General features: G+C 36.4%; 1 protein-coding gene across 2 annotated transcripts in view; it reads right to left on the bottom strand.

Moving 5' to 3' along the window:
* Positions 1–4,036: 4,036 nt before the first annotated feature.
* LOC136876357 (sodium-coupled monocarboxylate transporter 1) overlaps positions 4,037–13,795 on the bottom strand; it is a 176,744-nt gene continuing 166,985 nt past the window's right edge. For both annotated transcript variants that reach the window (XR_010860577.2, XM_067150234.2), the window contains 2 exons: positions 11,807–12,023; positions 4,037–5,012 (listed from right to left, as the gene is read on the bottom strand). Coding sequence is in view for 1 of the 2 variants with exons in the window: in XM_067150234.2 (XP_067006335.2) it covers positions 4,947–5,012; positions 11,807–12,023 (283 nt within the window). In the remaining variant the exon portion in view is untranslated. The remainder of the gene's footprint in view (positions 5,013–11,806; positions 12,024–13,795) is intronic.

The raw sequence follows: 13,795 nt of genomic DNA, 5'->3' as shown, positions 1-13,795 counted from the left end.
AGTTCAACAAATATATTCCCAAGAAGTGAATAAAGTCCTTTAGAAATAATAAAAACATTGAGGTTCTCTAAAATAGTTTATTATTTTGTTGTTTGATATTACCCTAGTAGTTACACCTTTCGCCTGACTTCAGTATTTATTCTCATCGTTATTGTAATAATAATAAATAATTAATGTTATTGTTTTTACATCCCACTAACTACTTTGGAAGGTTTTTGGAGATGCCGAGGTGCTGGAATTTTGCCTCGCAGGAGTTCTTTTACATGCCAGTAAATCTACGGACATGAGGTTGACTTGCTTATTTTAACCATGTTGGTTAATCCTGTCTGTATTGACTTATATCCAATTTCTACAGAACAGTTTCCCGCCTTGTCAGTACTTTACATATTTTATTGTACGTAATTACCGTATATGTCCGATCACTATACACCATTACACAATACCAGACATTAAAAAATTGAAAAACACTGAAATTACTTTTGGAAAAGACAACCTATGATCCAAGGATAAAAATTAGTCTTCTATCAAAAATAGTCCTTGCAACATTCTGGCAACTTTAAATAAAAAATAAAAATTCCTTACAAACTTGATCTCTAAATGTAAATTAAAGCATAGTCGTATACAATTACACACTATAACAGACTTAACAATACTGAACAAAATTGATTTTACAAGTGTGAATTAGACTGTCTTAGGAAAGAAGCAATGGCATTATAAACCTGAAGGTTGTTTGAGAAAGTAAACACTGAATGTAAACTGGGAACTGGAATACCAACTCGCCCAAATTGTTAAAAAATGATCGCCATTACTCTCGATACCGGTCACAAGCAAAGAAAATGTGATTTAAGTCTTGAATTTATTGATTATGGCATGGACAGTAGGGAGAGTCAATAACTTCAGTGCGATATAAGTGGCTTCTAAAGCTTCCGTGATTGAGTCACATAGATGTCATATGATAGATGTCAGTATTCTATTTAGAGAACCAAGGTTTTATTGGCAGGTCTGATTGATATGAAACATAAAACTGTCTTTTATTTCTTCGATTTTTCTCCAAAGTTGAGACCATTCTTATCGAGTGCGATAATGAAGCAGTGAAAAGAAGTCTGTAAATGGAAGAACAACAACATCAAACGGTGCACCAGTTATTGCCTGTTTAGCCAGCTGGTCGACTGTATCGATGTGGATAATGCCTGCATATCCTTTAATCCAAATGAAATGAATGTCAGGACCTGAAGATTGTGCTTTTCGGACCATTTGCCGAATTTCATAAATGATCTGTGACATTTCAAAGTCCAATGTGGGGTTTGTAAGGATTGTAGAACGCTTTGAGAATCTGAGAGAATAAGAATTCTTCGAGCTGGCATGAATGACTTTTTTGTCCTCCATCCGATTCGGCGAATGTATTCCATTGGTATCAACTGTAACAGAAGTATTGTTAATTAAACATGGCATCCCAAATCAAAGGAATTGGTTTCCAGCCGCCTTTTATAAAGGTATATTGTAGTCAGCTCCACACATCCGATACATCTACCATGTAATAAATGTTTGAAAGCTCAGCCAGCTACAGGTTTTAGTGGCAGTCTGTTCAGTTTGGTTGAGAACTCAAAACAAGTTTTTAAAATCTGATTTTTTTTGTAAAAAAACAAAACCGCACAAATCAGCAGATAATACGGAGACAAGAATCTGAGGGCATTGTGATCATTTCATGTAAGAAAGAGTTTCATCTGGTATGCTGGTACATTCTGTTATTGTGTGCTTCCCATGATTAATTTACTATATAGAGTTGTAAAAATTGAGTTATAACATGGAAATAAAGCTCTTCTAAACCCTGATTCATATAACATACTTTTTTCTCTACATATGAGGGATGTGTCTTGAAAGTTTGGCCATATCTTATTGTTATATTCTCTAGTTCCCATATTAGTATATGTGTTTAGGTAGGTTAACTGTTATTAGGTAATATAGTTCCCATATTTTAAAAATATGGTTCTGGTTTTGGAAATTTTAGAAAAATTATTTTCATATTCCTTGTCAATTCATTACCAGCAAACTATGTCCATAATCAGAAAAAATGTTTTGTAATTTGGTCATGGAAAAGTTATGTGTGGAATGTCCAGAACTAGGATAGCTACTGTTAGTTATGGCATTCAACCCTTAATGCTGAGGAACTATAGGTCAATCAGTAGTCTAATCAATTCTGGAAAAAATACCTTATTTTTGTAAGCAATATATCTACGTATCTATAGAATCGCTTTATTTTCAATATTACAATAAAATACAACGAGATTTATCATATACAGTCATATTTATAAACCTTTCTTCTGGTATATACAGTACATCCAAGCCAGTGAACTGATACTGGCAATGACATGCTCCACAATATAAAGTCTAAGCAGTAAAATCAAGAATATTATTTTCAAAGAGTTGCTGGAAATATCATCTCCTTATCTAAAACAACCAACATATCTATATGTCCTCAGCCACTCTCCTGGGTTTGGCTGCAGAAATAATTACATCATTCTTGATTTTATCTTGCTGTTTCTCTATTGGATGAGGATTGTAAAGAGACACATCTTTCAAAGGTCTTATAAAATAACAGCAAACTATGAAGTAAGAGAAATGAGGGGATCATAGAAAATTATAACTCTGGCATTGGACCATTTTCTGCATTGCACTTATTTGAATACAATATACAATGGCAGAAGCTTGTTGGAATTTTCTCTTGTTTCCAGCATTAGAGAAAATAGCTTCCAAAACCTTTGATATCTGCTTCCACTATAATCCGTAATTATTGTGTTTCGCTGTTGTAGTCAATAGTCAATAATAATACCACCTGTTATCAAGAATGGAAGGTCAAATTTTATGCAAAAACCACACAAGTGCTAGAAACCCCAGAGGCTTGCATTTTGACAGATGAGGCTATAGTATGATGTTATTCTCCTGGCACATCATAAATACCACCATTTGATAGATTTACCAGGTTGGTAATGACACTTTGTTTCATATGAGAATTTTTATACCACCATCATGGCAAAAGCTACTGGCTGACTACAGAATGATGCACCGGACTTTCACTTTCAAGCCTTGGCAGAGATGACAGCCATGATGTTGGTGGGACATGTGCTAACATGTATACATCAACGACATCAGTAACATCAAATGGTCTTTGTTCCATCATGGGTATGTAGTATTCTTTACATTATATTGAACACAGAATTTGCCTGCCTGGTGAGTACACAATGGGCTCACATATCAAACGCAACTCAACCACACCAATAACAATAATTATAACATCTCTGCACAGCTACAGATGGGAAAGGAGCCACCACTTTGAATACAATGCCACTCAAATTTTACAGATGTCACAGGACAACATGATTCAATTTTAACATAAAACAACAAGACTCAACACACAGCAGAGCTGAATATACATAGTTATTATTATTTATTTACATATTTTACGCCCACATTGGAGCACTGAAATCAATACATTTGAGTTAATTTCTTCTTCTTCTTCTCCCAGAACTTTTTCATCCTCTCCGACCTGGAAGCCCTTTGTGTGTCCGATATAGTATATTGTTTCCGTTCAACTGCTTTTAGTTTGAGACTTATGCTTTTGTTCTTCAAAATCCTCTTCTCTTTTCTGTCTTTGATTTGTTGCCGAGTTATACCCAATTCTTCCAAATCGTCCTGAACTTCTTTGAACCAATTATTATTGATTTTATTCTTCAAAAAGTAATCGAATAGTTGTTTCAATATCCATACATAGTTTATCCTAATTATATCCATACGCCTGGCACTCTTTTTTAAACTTGGAAAGTGTTTTATTATTTGTATATACTTGAAGACAAAATCTTTTATACATATAATGTGATAACTTTACAAGCAAATCATATCATTCAAGCTCCAAAAACATCAACCAAGTGTACAACTACGAAAATAAAACTTGAACACAGAAGTCAACCAATGAACTGAATAACACGCAAGACATGAACGTTCATGGCATGAAGTGTTCCTACATATATTGTTTGTGCAGATTTAGCAAGACAGCCTCGCAAAGCCCATCTGAAGTTGCCTGCGAAGCGATTTGATTGGCTAACTTCAGCAACTGATAAAATTACAATGGCATTTGAGATATGAAATGGGGCCGATGACCTTCGATGTTAGGCCCCTTAAAAGAACAAGCATCATCATCATCATCATCATCATCATCATCATCATCATCATCGAGGTATGAAATTAATTTTTTCCAATTATTTATCAATACGACCAATCCTATAACGCTGATATACCCGGTTTACATTATTTCCGACCATCCTGTATACTGAAGCACCTTGGCGCAAATTGAAGACTTTGCAATTCCCCCATTGTCCATAAATAAGAATAAGTTTTCCCACACAGTTATGAAATGTCTTGAGAGATGATGGTCTTTCACTACTACACTCTGATATCTTTGCCTTGGTTAATACACACACTTCAGGTCAACTTAACCATTCCCCCTGTATTCTGGATTGACCACCAGTGCACCCGTGTGTGTGTCTGCAGTAATACCACTCCACTACTCTCTCTGCCAGGTGATGCTCTAATCACATGATGATAAAGCTTCATATTCAAGAGAACTTTTGCTGATAAATACAAGTTTATATAATAACAAATGATGCACTGCTGTATAATTTTGCATGTAGTTGCAAGTTCTATGAACTGACAAGTGGGTATATCTGATACCAGACAATCTCGACTTGGAGATAAGCAGCAAAACAGAGCCACTAAAGATGACGCATACTGTATGTACATCACTACAGGGCTACTTGCTGTGAGAGCGGCTTGGATATTTAAAAATACTTGTAGTAACAATAATAGTAAAAAATGACTTATAATAGATCAGGAACTACATCCACTCTTTATAAGATATTCATGACATCATCTACATTTTTCTTAAGTGTCCTTCACTGATGAGAATATACTTCTGAATCTTCACAACCAGTGTCCTTTTGGAATGCAAGCTCCATATGCTGTAAAAAAGAAAGAATATCATTGGTAGAGCCTGACACATGCTGTGACTAATTAAAGGCAGTTACGATACATAACACTTATAATTAAGTTTCAAACTTTTTGAACAGATATTACTGAGTAGCAATATAACCTCTGTTACAAAGAGTGAATTAAAAATGAACAAACATGGGACAAAGGAGATATTCAGCTAAACAATATCATGCAACCAGGCTAATGATGAAAACCAACTGTTTCCAAGATGCAGTTTTATTTGAAAGCCATTTTTTGATTCATGTCCTTAATGTAAAGAATACAGTTTACATAAAATTATTTCATGTCACATGAATAGAAATTTAACCCAATAGGAAATAAAACACATGAAGTGCAATTGCAGTGATCTATGAAATGCAATATTACAGAACAAGCAGAAAAGCTCGTTACATTATAAAAAGGGAGAAAGGTACTCTAGTTCCATTAAAAAATAATATTACTCTTACAAATGCAGGGAAAGAAATCAGTGATCCTGAAGAAGTTGCAGAAATATTTAGTAACTATTTTATAGAAGCAGTTTTGAGGTTAACGGAAAATTTTCAAACATCAGTGACAAGAACAGGCTTGAATACAGTTCACAGGAATGAATCATCCATGTTTCTTACTCCTGTGACTGAGCAAGATATAGATAAGATAATAAAACAGATGGGTAAAAAGAAGTCTTCTGGTTTAGATGGTTATTCAAACTACCTTATTAAATGCTGTTACCAATACATAATCAAGCCTCTCTGTTACTTGATAAATTTGTCACTAACCACTGGTAAATTTCCAGACAAATTCAAGGTAAGCAAAGTTGTTCCGATACATAAAAAGGGTAGTGAAGAAGATGCTGGTAACTATAGGCCTGTCTGCCTCCCCTCTGTATTCTCTAAAATACTGGAAAGAATTATGTATGATAGACTGTTATCATTCTTAGAGAAGCATAATATATTAGCTGGTTGCCAGAATGGCTTTCGTAAAAATAGATCAACTACCACAGCATTCATTAACTTTATTGAACGGATATATGACACACTAGATGGGAAGGGTGCATGTTTAGGTATTTTCTTGGACTTAACAAAAGCTTTTGATATAATTGACCACAGCTTGCTTTTAGAAAAGTTATACATGTATGGAGTTCGGGGAATGGCCTATGACTGGTTGAAATCATTTTTAGGGGATAGAAGACAGATTGTTGAAATATCATATACCGGTACTGATTTGAGCAAAAATGTAATTAAGAATATGCATTCCTGTGCCAGAAACATAGATCATGGTGTTCCACAGGGGTCAGTTTTGGGACCATTATTATTTTTAGTATTTATTAATGATATCGTCCAAATTGTCGATGATATTCAAGGAGTGCAATTAACTTTGTTTGCAGATGATATTACAGTTTTTGTAGCTGATGAAAGTTCTGAAGGGTTAGAATTGAAGGCAGGCAATATAGTGAGTAATATCCTGAGCTGGCTTGAAGATAATAAATTAATTTTAAGTAAACAGAAAACCTCTGTGATTAGATTTCACCATAAGATTAATTTAAATATGGAAGTTAGTCCAATATCATTTGGAGAGACCATAATTGAGTACTCATCATCAACAAAGTTTCTTGGCTTGTGGATGGATGAATCATTAACCTGGGAAAAACATACAGAGTTTATAGGGAAAAAGCTTAGTAGAATTTATTTCATCATAATATCTTTGAAAAATAGTTTTAATTTAAAGGCTTGCCAAATTATGTATTTTGCATATGTCCATCCCATACTAACCTATGGAATCATTTACTGGGGGAATTCACGATATAGCGAAGTCATCTTTAAGTTGCAAAAGAAAATAATAAGAGGAATGACCAGTGTCGGCAGGAGGACAAGCTGCAAGAAATACTTTAAACTTTATTTTATTTTACCATTGCCTAGCCTTTATATCTTCCATACACTTGTATATATGAAGGAGAATGTAAACAGCTACACCATAAACTCTGATGTACATAGGTATAATACTAGAAATAAACACAGTCTGCACATAGAACCACACAAAACTAAGCTATATGAATCAAGTTTGTGTTATGCAGGAGTACATTTATTTAATAAATTACCAGATTACATTAAGCAGATAAAACCATGTTCAAAATTTAAGAAAGAATTATTCAAATTTGTTTCTAACCATTGTTTTTATTCTATTGAAGAATATTTAGCTCTTGAAAATTAACTTATGTATCACTTTTTTTTTTAATCTGTGCCTCTTTACCACATTGTATATTTCTCTTTATTTATCATGGCATGTATATTACTGTTTTATCCTTTGTTACTGTAAATATGATTATTGACATGTCCCATATCACTGTATGATCAGTTGGACGAAATAAAATACAATACAATACAATACAATACAATACTAACTTAATACAACAGGCTCTTGAAATGTATGGTTCCACTAATTGTGTTGAAGCCTGAAATTAGTTACTGAATACGAAAGCATCTACAGGAATTTGAACTTTCCTCTCAGGGCAAGGGACAGGAACCCCTCCAAGTGTTGACCTACAATCTTTATTTTTTTAAATTTTGCTTGTATTTTTTAATGTTTTGTATGTTTAAAATGTTGTTTCTGTGTTTTTTTCTTTTTTACATACAACTGTCTGAGGCTGAACACAAATTGCAAATGCCATTTATGTCAAAGTACCTCCTTGTAAACCACTTTTTTAGTAAACATTTTGTCACAATTCTTAATTAGTTTTCCCAGGTCAGGCCCTTGTATAATTTTTGACATTGTGAAAGCAGCGCACCCTGGACAACGCCACATACAACTGACCGTGACTGAACATAGGTTCTTTTAGAAAAATACCCACTTTCTCTAATGTCTGACCACTGACTTATTAATAGTCAGGACTTATGACAAATGCAAGTTTAATTGCAAATTGTCATCTTTTTAAAGTAAATGGTTGGTCAGTACAAGTAGGAGCAAGGTCAGTACATCTGCAGTAATGGCATTGTTTTGAGGTCTTTTATTATAAGCCTTATTCCATTACACAACCCTCTTTCAGTATTCAGATTTCTTAAAGAACATAAAGAACACTGGATAAACATGTGCCAATCAATGATGTCATATAAAAAGCATGACCCTAATGATCAAGTAGGCTGTGTGCAATGATGCAATAAGAGAGAGACACCAAATAAAGTGTGAGTCATTGGAGCTTATGTTTAGCAATAAACTGATCAGTTTATCAGAGTGAGGATAATTTCCTTTATATATTTTGGAAAGGGTTGATTCTAGAGCCTTAAAACATGGTCTTACTACAGCAGATTCAAGATTTTGCTTATATCAGCCTGTGCCCGAGTGCCAAACGGTCAATTTTACTGCCTTAATCACAAAACATTGGGATAAAACACCATTACTTTTCCTATTTAGCTTATAAAGAACACCTGTACCAAATTTTAGTCTGGTAGCTTCATGGGAGCCGCCTCTGTGGTGTAGTGGTTAGCGTGATTAGCTGCCACCCCCGGAGGTCCGGGTTCGATTCCCGGCTCTGCCACGAATTTTGAAAAGTGGTACGAGGGCTGGAACGGGGTCCACTCAGCCTTGGGAGGTCAATTGAGTAGAGGTGGGTTCGATTCCCACCTCAGCCATCCTCGAAGTGGTTTTCCGTGGTTTCCCACTTCACCTCCAGGCGAATGCCGGGATGGTACCTAACTTAAGGCCACGGCCGCTTCCTTCCCTCATCCCTGCCTATCCCTTCCAATCTTCCCATCCCCCTACAAGGCCCCTGTTCACCATAGCAGGTGAGGCCGCCTGGGCGAGGTACTGGTCATACTCCCCAGTTGTATCCCCGACCAAGAGTCTGAAGCTCCAGGACACTGCCCTTGAGGCGGTAGAGGTGGGATCCCTCGCTGAGTCCGAGGGAAAAGCCGAACCTTGAGGGTAAACAGATGATGATGATGATGATGAGCTTCATGGGAAGTGTCAGAATGAGTGATAAGGGTAACAAAAAGTGAGTTTGGACCCTACATAGCCTTTTATATATAAGGATTTGTGAGGAGGCTCTTAATTCTATTACTTCTGACTGCCTATTTTCATCTTAAGGTGTCACGGTTGAAACTCGCATTGCTTCCACTAATTCGTGGCAGAGTTCTTGTTCTCCTCTGCTCCCAGTGTTAAACCAACAAATCTCTATCATATTTATCTTAATAGTATCTCTCATTTTATTTTGTTGGTTATTTCTGATCTACAGTTAGCTTCAATTTATCACAGCAAATAATATAATGGGATATAATATGGTATGTGTGTAAAACTATAATTAATTTTAATGGACAATATCATTTTATGGAAAGATCACATGAAAGTATGATAGACCTTGCTCCAAATAAATGTGCCACATGGTGCATGAGAGAGGAAGAGTCTTCTTCAAGTAGTATATCTCCTCCACCAGACATTGGCTATCACTCTGTAGAAAGCACTGCTTTCTTTAGCTAATTTGAAGAGCTGTTCTGTGTTGTTGATGCAAGTCCACTCTATGATGTTTTGGAGCCATGACTTTGATGATCTACCATTGCTTGCTTGCCTTCTGGCTTGCCTTGAAATATCAGCTGTAGAAGCCTGTACTTTCTACCTTGTAGAACATGACTGAAACAAGCTGTTTTTCTGGCTTTGATGATGTTTACCTGCTCATACTCAGCTCTAGCTCTCCTTAACACTTCATTATTTGTTACAAAATTGATCCAGGGTATTATGAGCATTCTCCTATGTAACCACATTTCAAAGGCCCCTAATCTGTTCATGGAGGGGAAGTGGAGGCAGGTTTTACAAATATTCCTACTGCTCCTCCTGAAACATTCAACATCCCAGTCTGAAGGACTTGAGCTTTGATGTTCTTCGTTTAGGACTTTTGAAAAAGCAGGAACATTTCCCTGAACAGGGGAACAGGGAAGGTGTTAGAGAAATGCTTGCCACATCGTTCAGTCTACTGTAGACCTTAACAGCATTATGTCACTGCGACTATAAAAACTGCTGTGTGAAATATTTCAACGTAGAACTTTGGTTAGTAAGGTTGTGTCATTTAAGGTTCAATATTGTGCAGGTTGAAAGCCTCCATGGCTCAGATGGCAGTGCACCGGCCTCTCATCACTGGGTTCTGTGGTTCAAATCGCAGTCACTCCATGTGAGTTTTGTACTGGGCAAATGTGCGGGCAGGTACTATGGTTTTCCCTGTCATCTTTCATTCCAGCAACACTCTCCAGTGCAATTTCATTTCATCTGTCAGTCATTAATCATTGCCCCAGAGGAGTGAGACAGGCTTCAGCAGCCAGCTCAATTCCTATCCTCACTGCTAGATGGGGGCTTTATTCATTCCATTCCTGATCTGGTCAAATGACTGGAAATAGGCTGTAAATTTTCATTTTAATTTCATTTTGTGAGTTATATCAAAGAATTCTCAGAAGGGAAAACAAAAATGTTCCTTCTCTAGCTGCATTCCAAAGATTCCAGTACTCCATCACCAGGATATGAAAAGGCGATTAGCCGTGAACAAGTGGGAAGTTGGACAGCAACAGTATTGGCTGTCACCAGAGTTGTTATGAGTGGTGAGTGTTTCATCTGAGTCAGTGTTAGTAGAGTTGTTGTTGTTGTCATTACATTGTGGAGCTTGACAACAGTGGTTATTTTTGGAGTGAGTAAGCAATAGCAGTGCACATCATCATCATCATCATCATCATCATCATCGCTGAGAGTATTGGAGGAGTATGAAAGAGAGTAATGTTTAAGTGTGGTTGCTGTTGTTTAGGGCTACTATGTTATTGTCTTGCTGAGTAATATGTGCTGAGTAGTTCACTGTGTGGAGCGACCATGTGAAATGACTGTGTAAGTGACAGACTTCTCTCAAGGCGAGCCAAGGAACAGTTGTTGTGCGTCGTGATTGATAATAGACTTTGTGTGAGTGAAGCTTCAGAGTGGAGTGACTGAGCACTAATTAGGAATCTGTAATCATCCATTCTGAAAAATAATTGTGTGTGTATGTGTGTACTAATTGGGTCCATGGTTTCCCACTTTCACACCAGACAAATGCTGGGGCTGTACCTTAATTAAGGCCATGACTGTTTCCTCCCCACTCCTAGGCCTTTCCTATCCTATCGTCACCATATGACCTCCCTATATCAGTGTAACGTAAAGCAAATTGTAAAATTAAAAAAAACCTAATTGGGTCATCCACATTAAGTTAGATCAATAAAAACAGTGTTTTATTCTTAACAATATCGCTGCAGCGTTTTCCAAAGTTGCATGGTTAAGTTTACAGCGGTGAAATCTTCACTCCGTCACAATGTTACTTCACATACTAATCCTAAATACCGGTACCTCATCTTCAAGCAGCTGACAAACGAGATCCTCTTCATCCGGCTCTGTGCTTAGTATCGACCTACCCATTCATGGATCAGGTGACTAAAATACGTAATTTGTTGTCTCTGCAAGTTGCACCTGGAGATCACTGTAAGTGTTGTAAGTACCTAATGCTTTAATGGTAAATATTTGAATAATTATTGTAAGTAAAATAAATAAACAGCAGGCTTCATAGCCTGAGTAGCACCATGTAAATAAATAATTAAATACTGTAATTAATTAATGAGAGTTGACAAAAGGAAATGGATAGGTAAGATGAAAGTGAAGAGGCTGGCACAAGGAAGTAGGGCCAATGCCAAACTCAGCTAAGGCCCCATGGCCGCCACTCCACGCTCCTCAGGTTGCGATCCCTGGGAAAACTGGGAGCTTCATCTAATTGAGATATATGATATAGTCTCACCTTGTAGTCAGTCAGTGGAACTGTTTCATGTTTGGATATTTCTATCTTCTGTTTGGGCAGGAACCTCCGAATGAGAGGACTGATTAGTGCATGATTCACTGTGTCTAGCTTAGTAGCCCCAGTCAAGAAGCTTACGATCAGACCTACGACCACTGATACAAAGCATCCCAGAGGAACGTACCACATGTAGGATATACGGTACAGGATGAAGACATCGCTGAAACAGAGAAATAATGATATTAAATATTCTATTATGAAAACAACTACTAAGCTGGGCTTATGGAGTTCTCCAGATTTTAAAAAGATACAGAAGTATGCTAAAGACACTAGGTAATGTTACTTTTGAAATAAAATGTAATAATCTACATTATACATTAATAATTTATTTTAATGCATTTTGTTTTGTGTAATGGATCAAATAATTTTAACTACATCCGATAAACAAAGCAAAAAATCAATTCTACATGTGATTGATAGTAACTAGATATCTGACTCCATGGCTAAATCATTAGCGTACTGGCCTTTGGTCACAGGGGTCCTGGGTTTGATTCCCAGCAGGGTCGGGAATTTTAACCATCATTGGTTATTTTCGCTGGCATGGGGGCCGGGCTAATGTGTAGTCTTCATCATCATTTCATCCTCATCACGACGCACAGGTTGCCACGGGCATCTGATCAAAAGACCTGCATCTGGGAAGCCGAACATGTCCTCGGATACTCCCGGCACTAAAAGCCATACGCCATTATTATAGTACGTAGATTACAAACTTCGAAAGAAGTGTGTGGTCTTATGTGACCATCATAATCATAACAGGACCTACAATTTAAGAGTAATCCACCCATACGGCTATATTGGTGTACAGCCTGTTACCTCACTCTATCATCACGACCTCATAACAAAACTTCATTTAAAAACATCAGATAAAAAAATATTAAAAGTTGCAAACTTTCTTCATTTCTTAAATAGGCTTATATTCTGAGTCAAAAAAAGAAACAGTCTCTTAATTTTCATCTTAATTTGTAATAAAATAAATTTCTCAAATCTTGTACCTCTAAACAAATCATAGAAGTGGTCTCCATTAGTTCGACACCAGGCATTTACTTGTTGGGATCATGATTCCATTAATTCCACCTTAATAATTCCGTGAATCTATGTCGTTTGCCTTGTTTCCTCACTGTTAGTGATGAATTCACCAAACGTCAGCTATCCCTAATTCAACAGCTCATCAGTGTAATATAACAGTGGAAATGGGGAGCTTTTAAGATGAGAGAGAATGTCCTTAATATGCGTGGATACTGTCTGTGCATGAAAACATCAATATTAATATTTTACCAACTGTATGAGAACTCTTTTCATGTGAACAAGTTGACTAAGCAAAGGGAAAAGTAACATAATGTAGGCCAATTATTGTTGGTGATTTTTAAGTAGTCATACGTAATGACGCAAGGTGTGGTTCTTCTTCATCAGTTCTAAGCTATAAATTCCAGTCATTAAAACATTTCTTTTCTGGATCTAAAGAAATAATACTTATATTTGTATTGTACAATTAATTCCATTACAAAGAACCAATCCTTCAAATTTAGACTTCTCATGAGTTGATCAGAAACCATCATGACTCAGCTTTCCAAAATGATAGACAAGAGAACTGTGGCTTTCAAAAAGAGCTCAAACAGCATTGAATGATGAAGCAACACAACATACTTAAGAAATACGACCTAACTTTAATGATGGGAGTTGAATTATTGCAAAATATCATGTAGCAGTCTCTAATTTTTGGGATGTTGAATAAACACAGAATATAAGGAATAAAAAATTACTGTAGCTTATACGGTACATATATGACACACCATGCATAGCATTATGCACAGCTAGTTCCAGTTTGTGGTCCATACAATGCACAACAATTAAGTCCTTACGTAATAGTTTATGCAGCAGAGTGGCTACTCCTGCATGTAAGATGCAAGCATTATTGATGCACCGTCTGTTGTG

The sequence above is a fragment of the Anabrus simplex genome, chromosome 6 (genome assembly GCF_040414725.1).
Source record: "Anabrus simplex isolate iqAnaSimp1 chromosome 6, ASM4041472v1, whole genome shotgun sequence".
Lineage (NCBI taxonomy): Eukaryota > Metazoa > Arthropoda > Insecta > Orthoptera > Tettigoniidae > Anabrus > Anabrus simplex.
This window is presented reverse-complemented; position numbering and strand designations above follow the sequence as displayed.